The sequence below is a fragment of the Ranitomeya imitator genome, chromosome 4 (genome assembly GCF_032444005.1).
Source record: "Ranitomeya imitator isolate aRanImi1 chromosome 4, aRanImi1.pri, whole genome shotgun sequence".
Classification (NCBI taxonomy): Eukaryota; Metazoa; Chordata; class Amphibia; order Anura; family Dendrobatidae; genus Ranitomeya; species Ranitomeya imitator.
Window position 1 is genome coordinate 369,873,454 of NC_091285.1, and position 19,758 is coordinate 369,893,211.

Below are 19,758 nucleotides of genomic sequence, written 5' to 3' on the forward strand. Positions count from 1 at the left end.
ATAGCATGGGGACAGGTGGATTAGTCGGGCAGCAGAGTTTAGAATAGATTGGAGGGGTGCGAGAGTGTTAGAGGGGAGGCCACAGAGCAGGAGGTTGCAGTAGTCAAGGCGAGAGATGATGAGGGCATGGACTAGGGTATTTGCAGATTCTTGGTTGAGGAATGAACGGATTCATGAAATAGTTTTGAGTTGAAGTCAGCAGTAAGTGGAAAGGGCTTGGATATGTGGTTTGAAGGAGAGATCAGCATCAAGGATTACCCCGAGGCAGCGAGCTTGTGGGGCTGGGGAGAGTGGGCAGCCATTTACTGTAATGGATAGATTTGTTTGGGGGGTCACGTGAGATCGGAGAAAGATGATGAATTCTGTTTTGTCCATGTTAAGCTTCAGAAATCTAGCGGAGAAGAAGGATGAAATAGTGGACAGACATTGAGGGATTCTGGTTAGTAGGGAGGTGATATCTGGTCCAGAGATGTAGATCTGTGTGTCGTCAGCATAGAGATGATACTGAAAGCCATGAGATTCTATGAGCTGTCCCAGGCCAAAGGTGTAAATGGAGAAGAGCAGGGGCCCTAGGACTGAACCTTGTGGGACTCCAACAGATAGGGGGCGAGGTGAGGAGGTGGTGTGTGAGTGGGAGACGCTGAATGTCCGGTCTGTTAGGTATGATGAGATCCAGGAAAGGGCCAAGTCTGTGATGCCAAAGGATGAGAGGGTCTGTAATAATAGGGAATGGTCCACTGTGAGGAGGACAGAGTAGTATCGCTTGCTCTTGGCAGTTAAGAGGTCATTGGTGACCTTAGTTTGGGCAGTTTCAGTGGAGTGGTGTGACCGGAAGCCAGATTGTAAGTGGTCAAAGAGGGAGCAAGAAGAGAGATGGGAGGACAGTTCAAGGTAGACGTGTTGTTCCAGTAGCTTGGAGGCATAGGGGAGAAGTGATATAGGGCGATAGCTAGATACAGAGGATGGGTCAAGAGAGGGCTTTTTGAGGATAGGTGTGAAGGAGGCATGTTTAAAGCTTGAGGGGAAAACACCAGTTGTTAGTGATAGGTTGAAGAGATGGGTTAGGGTTGGGATGGACTGTGGTGAGGTTTGGGATGAAGTGGAATGGGATCGGGTCAAGTGCACAGGTGGTGAGATGTGATCTTGAGAGAAGAGTGGAGAGTCAATCTTCTGTAATGGTGGAGAAGTTGGTTTTGGAGGTGGAGGGCTGGGAAGTCGGAAGGAAGGGCTCTGGGAGTTGTTGACCAAAACTGTCTCTGATGTTATCAATCTTCTGCTTGAAAAATGAGGCAAAGTCTTCAGCTGAGATGCGTGGGGAGGGAGGAGGTGCTAGGGGACGGAGGAGAGAATTGAAGGTGTTGAATAACTGTTTAGGGTTGTGAGACAAGGAGGATATGAGAAATGAGAATTAGGTTTGTTTTGCTGTGGTGAGTGTAGTCTTGAAAGTAGTGAGGGACTTTTTGAATGTGATGAAGTGCTTGTTGGAGTGGGATCTTTTCCACCTGCGCTCAGCAGCCCTGGAAGCTCGCCTCAGTTCTTTGGTCAGGCTGGTGTGCGAGGGCTGTCTGCTGATTTTGCAAGCTTTGGTATGTGTAAGTGGGGAAGCAGATTCCAAAGCTACAGCTATTGTGGTGTTATATAGTGCAGCAGCATCATCCGCATTGTGTAAGGAACTTATATCTGTGAGAGTGGGGAGGGATTCAGAGAATGAATGTAGGTCAAGGTGTTTAAGATTTCTGTGAGGGTGTGAAAGTTTGTCGGGTGGGGATTGTAGACATGGAGTGGAGAGGGAAGAGAATGTGAGAAGGTTGTGGTCAGAGAGAGTAAGAGGTGAATTAGAGAGGTTAGATCATCAAGGCCATTGAGTGAGGCCGAAGGAGGAAGTGAGAGATAGAAGTTTAGTGGCAGCTGAGAGGGAAGTGTCAATGGATATGTTGAAGTCACCCATGATGATAGTGGGGAAGTCCGCAGAAAGGAAATGAAGTAGCCAGGTGGTGAAGTGGTCAAAGAAGGTGGTGACTGGCCCTAGGGGGTGGTAATTGACAGCCAGTTGGAGGTTAGAGGGAGAGTAGATGCGCACAGAGTGCACCTCAAAGGAAGGGAGGGTAACAGAGGGTGGCAGTGGGATTGTGGTGAAGGAGCAGGTATCTGACAAGAGTAAACCAACCCCTCCACCATGTTTGCTGCTGGGGCGGGGGGTGTGAGAAAGGTGGAAGCCACCATGCGAAAGTGTAGCAGGAGAGGCTGTGTCAGAAGGGGTGAGCCAGGTTTCGGTGATGGCGAGGAAGGAAAGTTTGGGTTGAAGAAATCTTCATTTATACAGTAGCCATTGGGGACAATCAGGAGATTTCATAGGTTCCCTTTAACACGTTTCCTTTGTATTATATAACATGATGTTTAAATATCAAAATCAATAGTGAAGGATGCTATATTTTTTGGCTTTAGTATGCAATCACATACAGACAAATCTTACCGGATCTTTGGCAGTAGCAGATGTAAAATTATCCATCCAACTTTGATAGTCTATCTTTACTCCAACAACTAAAAAAAAAGACATAAAATTCTTAATGTTTAGTGACTATTTTTTTAAGAGCGACCTACCACATATTTATTCCGGGAAAAAAGTAAGGCTGCATTATGCTGTTTTTCACGTTTTTTGTGAACAATGTACTCTTTCATTATCAAAAAAATGGGTTTGTGCATCTTTTTCTAGCTGTGAAAAATAATTATTAACTGTAACCCACCAAGTAGGATTCTAGTGTGAAGATGTGTCCAATAAATAGCTGTGGTGGGACACATACTGATAGGCTACATTCTCATGAGCTCAAAAAGCACGGTCATAAATATTCTCGAAGAAAAAATGTACATTTTTTCAGTGCCTGAATGAATGCTCAATGTGTTTTTCAAGAAGTGTAAAGGGATAAGGTGGCATAATAAAAAATAAACTTTTTGCCCTAACAGAAAATATTCTGTATTTTATTAATGAATGTTGTTCTTTTATATTTTTACAGAGAGTTACTTATGTCTTGCCACAACAGTATTGTGCAATATTTAACAGCACAGTACACTAAGTGTCACCATTTACTTCAATCCCTCTACTATTTATCAGTCTCACAAACACAAATGTATTATAGGGAGGGCACAAATGAATTCTGCTCTAGGGGCTTCAAAATTTGTGGGGCAGATGAGGTCTGCATCAACCTGTCCCATATTCTGGGAGACAGAATTTTCTTGTTGTGTTCCAGAAAGTCATTATTTGTAAAGGTAGTTTAAATCTATCTCCGCTCAGAGACCGCTAGCTGCTCAGGAAAATTGTCATTCCCTGATGGTCTTCCTGCAATATTTAACAGCTAAGTATTAGAAATGTATGTGTGCGGCTTCTTCACACCTTGAGGGAGTCACTGGCTTGCCTAAATAGAAATTTTCTATGTTATATCTTAGATTTCTGATTATCATCATTTAATTATAAAACATCGACTTATTATACATGGTTGTATATTGCATAATAGAAAGGCAAGATCCAATCTTTGCTGTTTAACCAAGTAAGTGGTGCTCATTGGCCAAACCTACGACCCACAACACAAAAGGAAGATGATGAATGTTTGCCATGACAGCTGGGGGCCTGCTGAAGCTCCCATTACCTCCACACTGGTACTCCTATGATGCCTAGCCTATGGCTGGGCTTGAAAGGAAATCATTATTTGTACTACTTACTGAAATACTGTTATATTGTAGTATATTGCACAAATGACCAAATGAACACAGATTCAATAAACTAAAAAGTAAAATAAAAAGAAATGTAAAAAAGTAAAAATATATATATTTAATTAAAACATAAAAACCTCTTTTTCACCATCCCCTCCCTGTGCCATACCAAGAATGCAATATAAAACGATCAAATTATTTTATGGACTACAAAATAATAACAATAAAAGCTACAATTTGATATGCAAGCATAACAAGCACTGAAGCTGTTTTTGACAGAAAAATACATGCTGGAGTATCGAATCACGCTTGTACAAAATCGAGAGGTTTTCCTCAAGACAGGAGTGAGGCACACAGTGTGCATCTTTCAGGCTATGTGCACACGTTCAGGAATTCATGCAGAAAATTCCTGTGAAAAAACGGACATTTTCTGCATGAAATCCGCAAGAAAACCGCATCCGTTTTTTGCCGCGGTTTTGCCGCGTTTTTGCCGCGGTTTTGACGCGTTTTTGCCGCGTTTTTTTCCGGACACTTCCCAATGCATTTTGGAGTGGGAAATCCGCAGAAAAACCGCAAAAAGATAGAGCATGTCCGGATTTTGTGCCTGATGCGTTTTTTTGGCGGAAAAAAACGCATCATGTGCACAAAACATGCGGAATTCATTCTAAATGATGGGATGCTTATTGTATGCGGTTTTTTTGCGGTTTTATAGCGTTTTTATCGGGAAAAACTGCGAAAAAACCGCGAAAAAACCGGAACGTGTGAACACAGCCTCAGACTATCCCTTGCACCAGGAGAACAGAGTACAATGAGTATCTCTAGCTCAAAATCAATGTCATCAGGGAGGTTTGTACACTTTTGCATTTTGGTTTTCAGAAATGGAAGAGTGGCCTGAGTTCACCTTTCATGCCATGGAAGTTTTATTATGCCCAGCAGCAAGTGTTCTCTCAGAATGTGTCTCTTCAGCGCTGCTGGTGGTGTCTTGAGGCAAAACCACATTTGACTGTCCCTTGAAAGTCTAGACCGCCTAACTTTCATCAAGATGAACAAGTCATGGATATCAAATGAGTTTTGCACCCCAGTCACGGACTGGAAAGATTAGGTGATGGTGTAGTTTTCAGTGTGCAGCATTGATCTTGCATTCTTGCAGTCTGTGAAACCTTTGTCGCAGCTTCTGTGCCTGCTGCTGATGTTACTAACAAGTGCCTTGGTGACACAACAATCAGAAGTTGCATCTATCGCTGTTACTTTTACAATTTTCCTTGTTTTTTTTCTTTTAATTCACCTAATATTCCTCTTATTCCTTCTCCTTTTGCTTCCTACTGAGTCATGACAAGCTAATTTTTTTAGTAATTGGAGACTCTTATTTGTGTGTCCTTGTTTTGTGTTGCCTGTAGTGGCAGGGGTCTCAAACCACAATTATACTATTTCTACTCTGGGGAAATTGATGCCACTTTAGTATTGTGTGCCAACATTTTTTTGAAATGTGGAGAATGGGTCTTCATCTGGTGGGTTGCCAGTAGTGGTGGGGGTTTCGGAGCACTAGGTCTACACCTGTCACTCATCCACCCCTTACTGATCAATTTATAAGCTATAAATGTTAGAGCAGGCCCTGTCCCATCCATCAATCCATGCTGCGCCATTATGAAATTTCTACTGTGGGTCAATTAATACCACTTTTCCTGGTGTCTGGCCATAATTTTTGGAATTGTTTGGACTCCAGGTTGGGTCTACTTCATATGTGTTGCCTGAATTTGGCAGGGATCCCAGCAAAGCAGACCTACACTGGTCCCTCACCCACATTTCAATTTTAATCTAAATTCAAAGCTGTAAATGCTGGCCCAGACCCTGTCTCATGCATGGCTCATGCCTGACCACTGCACCATTATAAAATTTGTACTGTGGGTCAATTGATGCCACTTTTCCTGGTTTCTGCCCCTAATATTTGGAAATGTTTGGACTCCAAGTTGGGTCTCCTTGATGTGTTTTGCCTCTAGCTTGTCTTACTTAAAGGGGTTGTCTGATCTAAAATCAAAAGTCTGCAGTCCTTCTGCGTGACTGTTGGTTTGTAAATCCTCAGAGCGCGCACTGTGTGCTGTGAGTATTCACCGGTTTCTTAGCAGGGAATGGTGGTGATGCAAGTGGGGAATGGCGGTGATGTTTGTGATGCGCCCACAAGGAAGTGGGATACTCGGTACAGGGTCGGGTCGCAAAGGGGGATGTCACGGTGGATGCGATCCAGTCCATTGCCCTGGGCATCAACGTTAAAGGAGGTTAAATGTTTGAAGTTTGTCGTGATGCAACCTATGGAGTTTGGTCAATAGTGGGACTGACGCTGCATTAGAGGGATCCCCTGGGGATGTTGCAGCAGCCCAGATGTTACACTACCCACAGGTGAAGCAGAGTCCCCAGGGGTCCTATGGTGTGTGGCATAGATGATAAGGCCATTGAATAAATGGAGGATACGATACGATACGATACACTTTATTGATCCCGTGGGAAATTATGGAAACAATATGGAGACAAGTGCTAAGTCTTTACTTGGTTTACTTGTGGGTGACAGGCCACAGTCCAGGGTACCAGGGACTGGTGATGGTGGTCCGGCCAACTTAGAGGCAAATTAGAGTTCTCTTTTTCCAGTAGAGGTTCATGAGCCTTTCCTACTTGCACCTTTCCAAGTGAGGTCCCTGCTGCTTTAAGCTTCCTACAAGTTCCTCCAGTTTCCCCCTGTTGTGGGACAAGTACCTGCAAGATAGGCAACTTGAGCCTTTTCACAGGGACTCTCAGATGCCCCGGACTTCTCCAGTGCTGCTTTGTCTCAGGTGTGATGCGAGCAGGTGACATGTAGTGTTATGCCCTCTGGTTCTGCTCCGTGTCCTAGAGTCCACGAAAGTCTCAGGCTCCTGGTACCCGGATTCTGCGCTTCAGCTCTGAGGGTGCCCTGCCACAGTTCCCCTCTGAGCTCTGCCTCTCTCCTGTGCTCCTTCCCTTCCGGCTGCTCCACATGCAACCCAACAGGTTACTCTTCCCAGAGGCTGCAGCTCCCTCATGGCTGCCAGGCCTCTCTGTCTGCTCTCAGTTCCAGACTTCCTTCTACTTCTGTGTCTCTCCCAGACTAAACTAGCTCCTCCTCCAGGTAAGGATACATAAAGCCTAGGGAAGCTCCCCTGAATCCGGGTCTTGAGCTCCCCCTCCTGGCCTGGATTCTGAATGTGCTGCATGTATGTGCCTCACCTGATGAAGAGAACTCCTTTGCCTCTGAGCATGACATCACCTTCCCAGAAGGAAAAGCAACATCACTGCACCAACCGGTAACCTTGGGTGCCCCCCCCCCCTCCAAGGTTAACACAAGTACTCCCAGACTGGGAAAAAAACAGGCATTCAGGTAAAAACAATCTTTTTATACATGCATGTCAACAGGTGAAACAGGTTACACTTAAGCAACCCTTTATGGGAGGTACGATTTCTTGAACGTTGCAAACAATAACATAACAATTACTTAAGTGCACACAGGTTAAGTGCAAACATTGTGATGGGCAAGGCACATTAAACAATCCTGGTCTCTTCTGTGCCTGGTAGTTTTGTTCCAATCCTGAAAAGCAAAACAGGTATTCAAATATGGTCACTGTTCTGCTCACGCTACCAGCGCATGGCGTTATCTAAGCAAAGGGCACCTGACTATTTATAAACAGTTTCCAGGGAAACATCTTGTCCATAAGTACAGCAAAAGAAAAGCATCAAAACATCATATATATACATCAGTTACTTCACGCAGGTGAATGTCCTTTACATTTGCTTTTCCAGGGCAGGTCCTGGTATTCACAGCTTCCTGACTGGGGAAGTCCATATGTATGGGTCACAACTGGTGGCGCTGTTGAAAACAGTTCAGCATTGGGAGTCTGTGTAGCCTGGGTCTGCGTTTCAGTTCCACTTTCAGTGGCTACACGGGTATAATCAGGATGTCCATGGCACCGTTTTACATGAATGACATAGTATCCCCTTTCTCCATGGTGCCGGGTATAAGTGACCCTGTCACCAGGGTACAAGTCACGATCAGGGTGTCCTCTTAACAGGTGTGACTCCACATCCCTGCAATTTACAAACAGTTCTCTTTGGCCAATTTGTTCTCTTATGAATCACTAAGCTCTGTCCAAGTTAAAGGAAACTACAGTTCCAGTTCTAGTGGGCCCTCTACTGGCAGGTTTAATTAAATGGGATTGAGCTTTAGCTGTTAAGTTCTGTTGCTCCATAGCCTCCCATTTAGCTCTACGTTGTTGTCCTTCTATTACCAGTTTTAGAATCTGCTGTTTGCAGTAGTCCTCAGTTTAAGTAACTGTATCACTATTAGCTGCAGATTAGTCTTCTATAGGAAATCCCATATAGTCTGTCTGAGGGTGTTTCCAGTGAAGTGACTCTTTAGGTCTACATGCCTTCAGGGGTGATGCTACTGGGGTCATTGGTTCAGTCAATGTGTCACATGCATCACTTATGCAGTCCCAAGTCATGGCAGTTGTTACTTGTTTGAGCACTAAGGTTTGCGGGGGTGATAGTGGTCCCACTAAAGTGTTTTCAGCTACCGAGGCAGTGAACATACCTGTCTCACCGGTGCCAGTGTCTTGTTTTGCCTCCTCCGCTGGGGACTGGATGTCTGGTTGTCGCTGTGCTTGGTCTGTGGGCTGCAGGGGCTGGTGCTGCGGTGTCGTTGTCTCTGGGTTCGGCGTCTCGCTTGTCAGCATCTCGCTTTCCGGCTGGGCCTCACTTTCCGGCTCCATCGGGGCGGCAGTCGTGAGGTCCAGGTTTTCCGTCAGCGGTGTGGTCTCACGTTCCGGCAGGGTCTTACTTTCTGGCTCTGTCGGTGCTGTAGGAGCAGGCTCTGGATCTTCTGTTGGCGGTGTCTCCTTCTCCAGCAGCGTGTTCTGGCTCCACCGAGGTCGACGGTGCAGGTTCCACCAGGGCTGGGGATGTGGTTGGTAAATGTTGGTGTGGTGGCTGGGAGGTCTTCATTCTCCGGACCAGGGAATCTTTCCAGGGGGCCACTGCTGTCATCTGGGTCTTCATCAGTTGCTGAGCCAGCTCCTCCATCTCTGCGACGAGGAGCTCCTGGGCCAGGATAGGTTGCAGGTCCGAGGTTTCTTGCCGCTGCGGACTGAGGACATCCTCTGTAGGGGGTGGATCCAACGTTCACGACGGTTCTTGAACTCCACCCATAGCAACATATCTTTTCCTGTTCTCTGTCTGCCTTGTGGTACAGCAATGGTGGCCATATTTCAATATCACACAGTAGAACACAGTCAATTGTAATCCATGGCGCACAGTGCCTGGCGATGCCAGGGCACAATATCCTGTTCGTGATGCCAAAAGTTGACGCACCCACAGGGCAGTGAGATACTTGGTCACGGTGGCTGCGACCAAGTCCGTGGCCCTGGACATCAATGTTAAAGGGGGTTAAATGTTCGAAGTTTGTCGTGATGCCACCTGTGGAGTTCGGTCAATAGGGGTACCGACGCTGCATTAGAGGGGTCCCCTGGGGGATGTTACTGCAGCCCAGATGTTACACTTCCCACAAGTGAAGCGGGGTCCCCAGGGGTCCTATGGTGTTTGGCGTAGATGGTAAGGCCGGTGAATAAATGGAGGAGACAAGTGATAAGTCTTTATCTGGTTTACATATGGGTGACAGGCCACAGTCCAAGGTACCGAGCACGGGTGATGGTGGTCCGGCTGACTCAGAGGCAAATTAGAGTTCTCTTTTTCCAGTAGAGGTCCATGAGCCTTTCCTACTTGCACCTTTCTAAGTGAGGTCCCTGCTGCTTTAAGCTTCCTACAAGGTCCTCCAGTTTCCCCCTGTCCTGGGACAGGTACCTGCACGACGGGCAGCTTGAGCCCCGGGCTCCTCCAGTGCTGCTGCATCTCAGGCATGATGCAGGCATGTGACATGCAGTGTTATGCCCACCGGTTCTGCTCCATGTCCTAGAGTCCACGAAAGCCTCGGGCTCCCGGTACCAAGATTCTGCACTTCAGCTCCGAGGGTGCCCTGTCATACTTCCCCTCTGAGCTCTGCCTCTCTCCTGTGCTCCTTCCCTTCCGGCTGCTCCACATACAACCCAACAGGTTACTCCTTCTCAGAGGCTGCAGCTCCCTCGTGGCTGCCAGGCCTCTCTGTCTGCTCTCAGTTCCAGACTTCCTTCTACTTCTGTGTCTCTCCCAGACTAAACTAGCTCCTCCTCCAGGTCAGGATACATAAAGCCTAGGGAAGCTCCCCTGAATTAGGGTCTTGAGCTCCCTCTCCTGGCCTGGCTTCTGAATGTGTTGCATGTGTGTGCCTTACCTGATGAAGAGAACTCCTTTGCCTCTGAGCATGACATCACCTTCCCCAAAGGAAAAGCAACATCATTGCAGCAACCGGTAACCTGGGTTGCTGCACATGCAATATGCATACGCCCGGCCAGAGCCTATCTAGTTGGCATGGCCTCGCTCCATACACTTGAAATGAGAGAGGCTGTGCCCATTGGTTGGGTACTGCCTGGGTGTATGCATAATGCAAGATAGAAGGTTTACACAGTAAAATATTGATATTTGCAGATGATACAAAACTATGTAAAGCAGTCAATACAAGAGAAGATAATATTCTGTTACAGATGTATCTGGATAAGTTGGAAACTTGGGCTGAAAGGTGGCAGATGTGGTTTAACAATGATAAATGTAAGGTTATACACATGGGAAGAAGGAATCAATATCACCATTACACACTGAATGGGAAACCATTGGGTAAATCTGACATGGAGAAGGACTTGGTGATCCTAGTTAATGATAAACTTACCTGGAGCAGCCAGTGCAAGGCAATAGCAGCCAAGGCAAAAAGGATCATGGGGTGCATTACAAGAGGTCTGGATACACATGATGAGAGCATTATACTGCCTCTGTACAATTCCCTGGTTAGACCGCACATGAAGTACGGTGTACAGTTTTGGGCACCAGTGCTCAGGAAGGATATAATGGAACTAGAGCGAGTACAAAAGAGGGCAACAAAATTAATAAAGGGGATGGGGGAACTACAATAACCAGAGAAATTAGCAAAATTAGGATTATTTAGTCTAGAAAAAAGATGACTGAGGGGCGATCTAATAACCATGTATAAGAATATAAGGGGACAATACAAATATCTCTTTGAGGATTTGTTTATACCAAGGAAGGTGACGGTCACAAGGGGGCATTCTCTGCACTGGAGGAGAGAAGGTTTTCCACCAACATAGAAGAGGATTCTTTACTGTTAGGGCAGTGAGAATCTGGAATTCCGTGCCTGAGGAGGTGGTGATGGAAAACTCAGTTGAGGGGTTCAAGAGAGGCCTGGATGTCTTCCTGGAGCGTAACAATATTGTATCTTACAGTTATTAGGTTCTGTAGAAGCACGTAGATTTGGGAATTTATTCTGACGGAATATAGGCTGAACTGGATGGACAAATGTCTTTTTTCAGCCTTGCTAACTATATTACTATGTTACCATTGTTCCTGGTTCATAAACTGGTGAATTCTTACAGTGAACAACCTAACATCGCATTTTTGCAATTTCCTTTTTTTCTCCTTGTTCCAAGAGGCAAAATGTTTTGTTTTTTTTATCAACATAGCTATACAAAAGCTTCTGTTTTGTGGAATGAGTTGTATTTTTGTATGATCACATTCATATTACCATATAGTGTAGTGAAAAACAAGAAAAAAATCCAAATGAGTTAAAATTAAAAGAAACATGCAATTCATCATTTTTTGGAGGGTTTGTTTTTTACATTGTGCTGTAAAAATATCCTGGAATCATGATCCTTCATATCTATAAGATTATCTGAGCACAGGAACATTTTTTAGCTCAGCTAATTGTGGAACTTATTTTTATTCCAAGATCTATTGATTATAATATAATTGTTTATGGAGCAACCCCTCTCAACCAGTAAACATTTGATCAATTACACTATATACTACAATACCAGATTATTTCAGTATACAGAGATATTGTGGCCCTCCTGTGGCTCAAATAGAACCTAAATTGGAATGAAGTACCCAATATTGCATAAATAACAGCCTATGAATACCACTAAATATGCAACCCAAAATATCTTTATTACAACAAGGCAAATAAAAAACAAAAGAACATTAGACTTGATTCAAAAATGTGTTTCATGTAAACTTCACAAGAAGATTTAAATTAACTTCACACAATGAGTATTTGACATGTTTTTTACGCTGCTAATTTTCATTGTGCAAAACACGCAGCATCTTACAGCTCCTGCACAGTGAATGGGATTTATAGAAATCTTATGCAAACTGTTCTTTTTTTTTGTACGCAGCATAAACTGACCTGCGGTGTGTGTTTGAAATCTGCGACATGTCAATTTCTCTTCTGGGTATATTACGTTTTATGTTCAGATTTTCTTCATAGAAAAGCAAGCAACTTAACTTTGATAATAGGTGCAGAAATGCTGCAGAACATCTGCAACATCAAAAACTCAACAACAAAGCTCATTGTGGAAACATAGTTTAACTTGGCAATTATGCATGTCTTCAGCAAGCCTCTGCCTGGTATAAAGCCAGCTGATCTCCTGAGCCAGCTTCACACTTAACCCCTTACCGGCATCGGACGTACTATACCGTCCGATGCCGGCTCCCCTGCTTTGATGCAGGGCTCCGCGGTGAGCCCGCACCAAAGCCGGGACATGTCAGCTGTTTTGAACAGCTGACATGTGCCCGTAATAGGCGCGGGCAGAATCGCGATATGCTCGCACCTATTAACTAGTTAAATGCCGCTGTCAAACGCAGACAGCGGCATTTAACTACCGCTTCCGGCCGGGCGGCCGGAAATGACGTCATCGCCGACCCCCGTCACATGATCGGGGGTCGGCGATGCTTGTGAATGGTAACCATAGAGGTCCTTGAGACCTCTATGGTTACTGATTGCCCGTCGCTGTGAGCACCACCCTGTGGTCGGCGCTCACAGCACACGTGCAATTCTGCTACATAGCAGCGATCAGCAGATCGCTGCTATGTAGCAGAGCCGATCGTGCTATGCCTGCTTCTAGCCTCTCATGGAGGCTATTGAAGCATGGCAAAAGTTAAAAAAAAAAGTTTAAAAAAATGTGAAAAAAATAAAAAAAACATAAAAGTTTAAATCACCCCCCTTTCGCCCCAATCAAAATAAATCAATAAAAAAAATATCAAATCTATGCATATTTGGTATCGCCGCGCTCAGAATCGCCCGATCTATCAAATAAAAAAAAGTATTAACCTGATCGCTAAACAGCGTAGCGGGAAAAAAATTCGAAACGCCAGAATTACGTTTTTTTGGTCGCCGCGGCATTGCATTAAAATGCAATAACGGGCGATCAAAAGAACGTATCTGCACCGAAATGCTATCATTAAAAACGTCATCTCAGCACGCAAAAAATAAGCCCTCAACCGACCCCAGATGATGAAAAATGGAGACGCTACAAGTATCGGAAAATGTCGCAATTTTTTTTTTTTTTTTTTTAGCAAAGTTTGGAATTTTTTTTCACCACTTAGATAAAAAATAACCTAGTCATGTTTGGTGTCTATGAACTCGTAATGACCTGGAGAATCATAATGGCAGGTCATTTTTAGCATTTAGTGAACCTAGCAAAAAAGCCAAACAAAAAACCAATGTGGGATTGCACTTTTTTTGCAATTTCACCGCACTTGGAATTTTTTTCCCGTTTTCTAGTACACGACATGCTAAAACCAATGATGTTGTTCAAAATTACAACTCGTCCCGCAAAAAATAAGCCCTCACATGGCCAAATTGACAGAAAAATAAAAAAGTTATGGCTCTGGGAAGGAGGGGAGCGAAAAACGAACACGGAAAAACGAAAAATCCCCCGGTCATGAAGGGGTTAAAGAAGTTGTCCACTACAATAATTTTTTTTTTCATAAAAATTGCTATTATGTGCCACTGAAAACATCCACTGTGTTTATTTGCGCAATATTACCTTTTATCATGCTGTAGCAGCACATCTTCAGTGCTGGATCCAGCTCTCATGGGGTTAATCGACAACTTCCTTTCTCCTGAGTTATTGTGCTCTAATACTACAAGTGCCATGATGCATTGCACAGACCACTAAGCCCGAACCTACCACACTCACTCCAAAACACACCCAAACCCCTCCCTCCTCTCCCTCCTCTCTCTTCAAAAAGATTTGTGATGTCATTTCTGTCCAACCTCCTCTTTTACATTTGTCCAACCCACATTCCATTACACACAGATAAATGGATAGATAGATAGATAATAGATAGATAGATATGGGATAGATAGATATTTATCTCTATCTATCTATATATATATGTATATATATATATGTCTATTTCCATAGATATGTCCATATCAATGTTTCTGAACCCCTTCACCCCTGAAGCTTTTTTTCGTTTATCGCTCCCCTTCTTTCCAGAGCCATAATTTTTCCGTCAATATGGCCATGTGAGGGCTTGTCTTTTGCGGGATAAGTTCTACTTTTGAACGACACCATTGGTGTTACCATATCGTGTAATAGAAAATGTGAAAAAAATTCAAAGTGCGATGAAATTGCAAAAAAAGTGCAATCCCACACTTGTTTTTTGCTAGGTTCACTAAATGCTAAGGTTGTGTGCACACGTTGCAGATTAGATTGCAGATCTGCAGCCTTTTTTGCCGCACAGAATTGCATCAAATCCGCAGTGTAGTACACAACCAATGTAAGTCTATGGGAGCCGCAGACTTGTTGTGCACATGCTGCGGAAAAAGCGGCACCGAAACACAGCTTTTTTTTTCCGGCAGCATGTCACTTCGTTTGTGCCGAACTGCAGCGGTTCTGCACCCTTAAACTTTCATTGAGTCGGGCACATCTGCACCAAAACCGCAGATGTAAAAAAGATGTGCAGTTTTGCTGCGGATGTGGGTCTGAGAAGTGCTGCAGTTCGGGAGGAGGGAAGTGTGTTGGCGATGACTGTGTGCATGTAGGTGTGTGCAGGTGGGGTCTGTGGGCTGTTTGGATGTGTGCGGAACTGTTCAGGTTTGTGTGGGCAGGGTCTGCAGGCTGTTCGGATGTGTGCGGGTGTGTGCGGGACTGTTTGGATGCGTGCGGGGCTGTGCGGGTGTGTGCCTGGTTGTCCGGGTGTGTGCGGGACTGTTTGGGTGTGCGTGGGGCTGTGCGGGTGGGTGCCTGGCTGTTCGGGTGTGTGCGGGACTGTTTGGTTGTGTGCGGGGCTGTGCGGGTGTGTGCCAGGCTGTTCTGGTGTGTGCGGGACTGTTCAGGTGTGTGCGGGGCTGTGCGGGACTGTTCTTGTGTGTGTGGGACTGTTTGGGTGTGTGCGGGGCTGTGCGGGGGGTCTTTTGGGGTGTGTGTGCAGGCATTATCCGATGGGACTACAAGTACGCAGCATCCAATCTGCAGCTAAGGCTACTTTCACAGTAGCGTCATTTGGCCTCCGTCGCAATGCGTCGTTTTGGAGACAAAACGCATCCTGCAAAGTTGCCCGCAGGATGTGTTATTTCTCCATAGACTTTCAATAGCGACTCATTGCGATGGATTGCGTCGTGTTTTGGCGGACCGTCGGCACAAAAAAAGCGCATGCGCGGCTGGAACTCCGCCCCCTCCTCCCCAGACCTTACAATGGGGCAGCGGATGCATTGAAAAACTGCATTTACTGCTCCCGTTGAGCTTTTATTTCACAGCATGCGTTGGTACGTCGGCCCGTCGCACCGCGACGGGCCCGTATCGACGCTAATGTGAAATTAGCCTAATTCGGATGTAATCCAGACAGTGGACACACACCCTACAGTAGCCATACATCTATCAATGTATTTATCCAGATATACAGTATCTATAGATAGATATATGAATAGATAGATGTATGCATCTATAGATCTATCTATATGTAGATCTGTCTATCCATTTCATCTATCACCTGTCTATCTGTGTGTAATTGATTGTGGGTTGGACAAATGTAAAAGAGGAGGTTGGACAATAATGACATCACAAATCTTTTTTTTGTTCAATAATACATCTTTATTTAGCTTTCAAAAACGCATACAAAAATACACAAAAACTGCCCCAAAAAAATAAATAAAATGCATCAAAACCGTGCAAAAAATGCACCAAAAATGCATCAAAACTGCACCAATATCGCAGCAAAAACTGCATAAAAAACTGCATAAAAACGCATGAAAACCGCACCAAAAGCTGCATCAAAACTGCACCAAAAACTGCATCAAAACTGCACCAAAAACTGCATCAAAACTTCACCAAAAACTGCATCAAAACTGCACCAAAAACCATCAAAACTGCACCAAAAACTGCATCAAAACCGCACTAAAAACTGCATCAAAACTGCACCAAAAACTGCATCAAAACTGCACCAAAAACGCATCAAAATTGCACCAAAAATTGCATCAAAACCGCACAAAAATCCACCAAAAACAGCACCAAGAACTGCATCAAAACCGCACGATAAACCTGCATCAATACCGCACAAAAAATTTGAAAAAAAAAAACATGAAAAAATGCATCAAAAACGCAGTTGTGTTTTCTGCAAGGAGATTAAGATTTTGTGCAGAAAATCCTGCGCCCAAATCTGCAACGTGTGCACACAGCCTAAAACTGACTGGTCATTATGATTCTCCAGGTGATTACAAGTTCATAGACACCAAACACGTCTAGGTTCTTTTTTATCTAAGTGGTGAAAAAAAATTCCAAACTTTGCTACAAATAAATAAAATAATTGCGCCATTTTCCGATACCCATAGCATCTATATTTTCTGAGATATCGGGTCGGGTGAGGGCTAATTTTGTGCATGCCGAGCTGCCATTTTTAATGATACCACTTTTGTGCAGATACGTTCTTTTCATCGCCCGTTATTGCATTTTAATGCAATGTCGTGGTGACCAAAAAACAATTTTGGTTTTTGATTATTTTTCTCGCTATGCCGTTTAGCGATCATGTAATTTTTTCTGTCTTGAAAACAGCTGACATGTTGTGGCTTTGAAGTGGGCTCACCACCGATGCCCACCTCAAAGCGGGGGGATACTGTCAGTTGACGTACTATTCCATCAGCTGACAGAAAGAGGTTAATGAACAACATGTTTCAGTTAAAAAAATGGAAAAAAAATGGCGTGGGCAATTTTCTGCGCCAGAGGGGGAAAACCAACGGCCGGGGGCCAATATTTGTAGCCTGGGAAGGGGGTAAAACCCATAGCCCCTCCCAGGCTATGAATATCAGCCCACAGCTGTCTGCGTAGCTTTTACTGGCTATTAAAATAGGGGGAACCCCCAAGAAAATGACGTGGGGTCCCCCTATATTTTATAGTCAGAAAGGCTACGCAGACAGCTGCGGGCTGATATAAATAGCCTAGAGAGGGGCCATGGATATTGGCCCCACCCAGCTACAAATACCAGTCTGCAGCTGCCCCAGAAATGGTGCATCTGTGAGATGCGCCTATTCTGGCACTTAGCCCCTCTCTTCCCACTCCCATGTAGCGGTGGGATATGGGGTAATAAGGGGTTAATGTCACCTTGTTATTGCAAGGTGACATTAAGCCAGGATAATAACGGAGAGGCGTCAATAAGACGCCTATCCATTATTAATCCAATATTAATAAAGGGTTAATAAAACACACACACCTTAGGAAAAAAGTATTTTAATATTCTTCATTTAACTATACTTACCATACTTCAGCGCCTGCAAAAAACGTAAAATAATAAACCGTATACTCCCTGTCTGGCGCAGTCCAATTAATAACGAGGATCCCATGGCGATCTCCCCTATAGCACAGTGATATCGGGTGATGTCACTGCTCTATAGGACCCTCAGTGACACACTGACAGGAGACAATGGCTCCTGCAGTGCATCACTGAGAGGTTACTATAGTTCACTGGTCTCACTTTATGGCAAAAGCTGCATGGGAACTTTCTCACACAGCAGTGCCAGAAGTGAGATTAGGGACTATTTTCTGACAGGGGCGTAGGAATACATTGTGGGGAATACATTGTGGAAGGATTCCTTCCATCATTGTATTCCTGTGATGGTGAGCATGTAATCTATGTTATATGTACTGTATGTCTGTAAGTATGTTGTATGTATGTACTGTATGTACTGTATGTGGCATGTTGCATGTCGTATGTTGCATGGTGAATGTCACATGTTGTCGCATGTCGCATGTTGTTGCATGGTGCATGTCGCATGGTGCATGCCGCCACATGTTGCATGTCGCATGTTGTCGCATGATGCATGTCACATGTTGCATGTCACCACATGTTGCATGTTGCCGCATGTTGCATGTTGTCGCATGGTGCATGTTGCCACATGTTGCATGTCACATGTCGCATGGTGCATGGTGCATGTCGCATGCGCACGTCACATGTCACCACATGTTGCATGTCACATGTTGTCCCATGGTGCATGTCGCATGTGCATGTTACATGTCGCCACATGTTGCATGTCGCATGTTGTCGCATGGTGCATGTCGCATGGTGCATTGTTGTGAATTCTGTTGTCGAGCTCCCTCCTGTGGTCGTGAATGGTACTTCGGCGAGTTCTGTCTATGGGCTCCCTCTGGTGGCTATGAGTGAAGCTGCGGCTTCTGAGGTTCCTTACACAGGTGACGTGGTTTATCCTTTGGTTGGCTGCTCTATTTAACTCCTCTCAGATCGTTACTCCATGCCAGCTGTCAATGTTTTTGCATTTGTTCAGTTCGCTCCTGTATCTCTCTGGTGACCTGCCTTCTCCTGCAGAAGCTAAGTTCCTGATAGTCATTATTTGTTCTTTGTTTTCTTGTCCAGCTGGTTATCATGATTTTGTCTTGCTAGCTGGAAGCTCTGGGATGCAGAGTGGTCCCTCCGCACCGTGAGTCGGTGCGGAGGTCTTTTTTGCACACTCTGCGTGGTCTTTTGTAGGTTTTTGTGCTGATCGCAAAGTTACCTTTCCTATCCTCTGTCTATTTAGTAAGTCTGGCCTCCCTTTGCTGAAACCTGTTTCATTTCTGCGTTTGTGACTTTCATCTTTACTCACAGTCAATATATGTGGGGGGCTTCCTTTACCTTTGGGGAATTTCTCTGAGGCAAGGTAGGCTTTATTTTCCTTCTCTAGGGCTAGATAGTTCTTAGGCTGTGACGAGGCGCCTAGGTCTGGTCAGGAGGAGCGCTCCACGGCTATTTCTAGTGTGTGATAGGATTAGGGCTTGCGGTCAGCAGAGTTCCCACATCCCAGAGCTCATCCTGTATGAGGTTTAACTATCAGGTTATTCCGGGTGCTCCTAACCACCAGGTCATAACAGTACAGCTGGCCCAAAGTATTAATGCATCTCAATAGAGGGATAAGAGAACTTCAGAGACAATTTTTTTTTCTTTGCACTGTGTTTTGTTTCTCTTTTCCCCTAGACCTTTGGGTGGTTCAGGACACAGGTGTAGGTATGGACATTCAAGGTCTGTCCTCTTGTGTTGATCATCTCACTACAAGGGTACAAAACATTCAAGATTTTGTGGTTCAGAATCCTATGTTAGAGCCTAGAATTCCTATTCCTGACTTATTTTCTGGGGATAGATCTAGGTTCTTGAATTTCAAAAATAATTGTAAACTGTTTCTAGCTTTGAAACCCCACTCCTCTGGTGACCCCGCTCAACAAGTAAAAATCATTATCATTATTTCTTTGTTGCATGGTGACCCTCAAGACTGGGCATTTTCCCTTGCGCCAGGAGATCCTGCATTGCGTGATGTTGATGCGTTTTTTCTGGCGCTTGGATTGCTTTATGATGAACCAAATTCAGTGGATCAGGCAGAGAAAATCTTGCTGGCTTTGTGTCAGGGTCAGGATGAAGCGGAGGTGTACTGTCAGAAGTTTAGAAAGTGGTCTGTGCTTACTCAGTGCAATGAATGTGCCCTGGCAGCAATTTTCAGAAAGGGTCTTTCTGAAGCCCTTAAGGATGTCATGGTAGGATTTCCCACGCCTGCTGGTCTGAATGAGTCTATGTCTTTGGCCATTCAGATCGATCGGCGCATGCGTGAGCGCAAAGCTGTGCACCATCTGG

General features: G+C 44.8%; 1 protein-coding gene across 4 annotated transcripts in view; it reads right to left on the reverse strand.

Annotated features, from left to right (window-relative positions):
- The window catches only part of CACNA2D1 (calcium voltage-gated channel auxiliary subunit alpha2delta 1), a 1,366,870-nt gene that overhangs the window by 63,280 nt on the left and 1,283,832 nt on the right, over nucleotides 1-19,758 (reverse strand). For all 4 annotated transcript variants that reach the window (XM_069765154.1, XM_069765155.1, XM_069765153.1 and 1 more), the window contains one exon: nucleotides 2,474-2,541. In XM_069765154.1, the coding sequence (XP_069621255.1) occupies nucleotides 2,474-2,541 (68 nt within the window). The remainder of the gene's footprint in view (nucleotides 1-2,473; nucleotides 2,542-19,758) is intronic.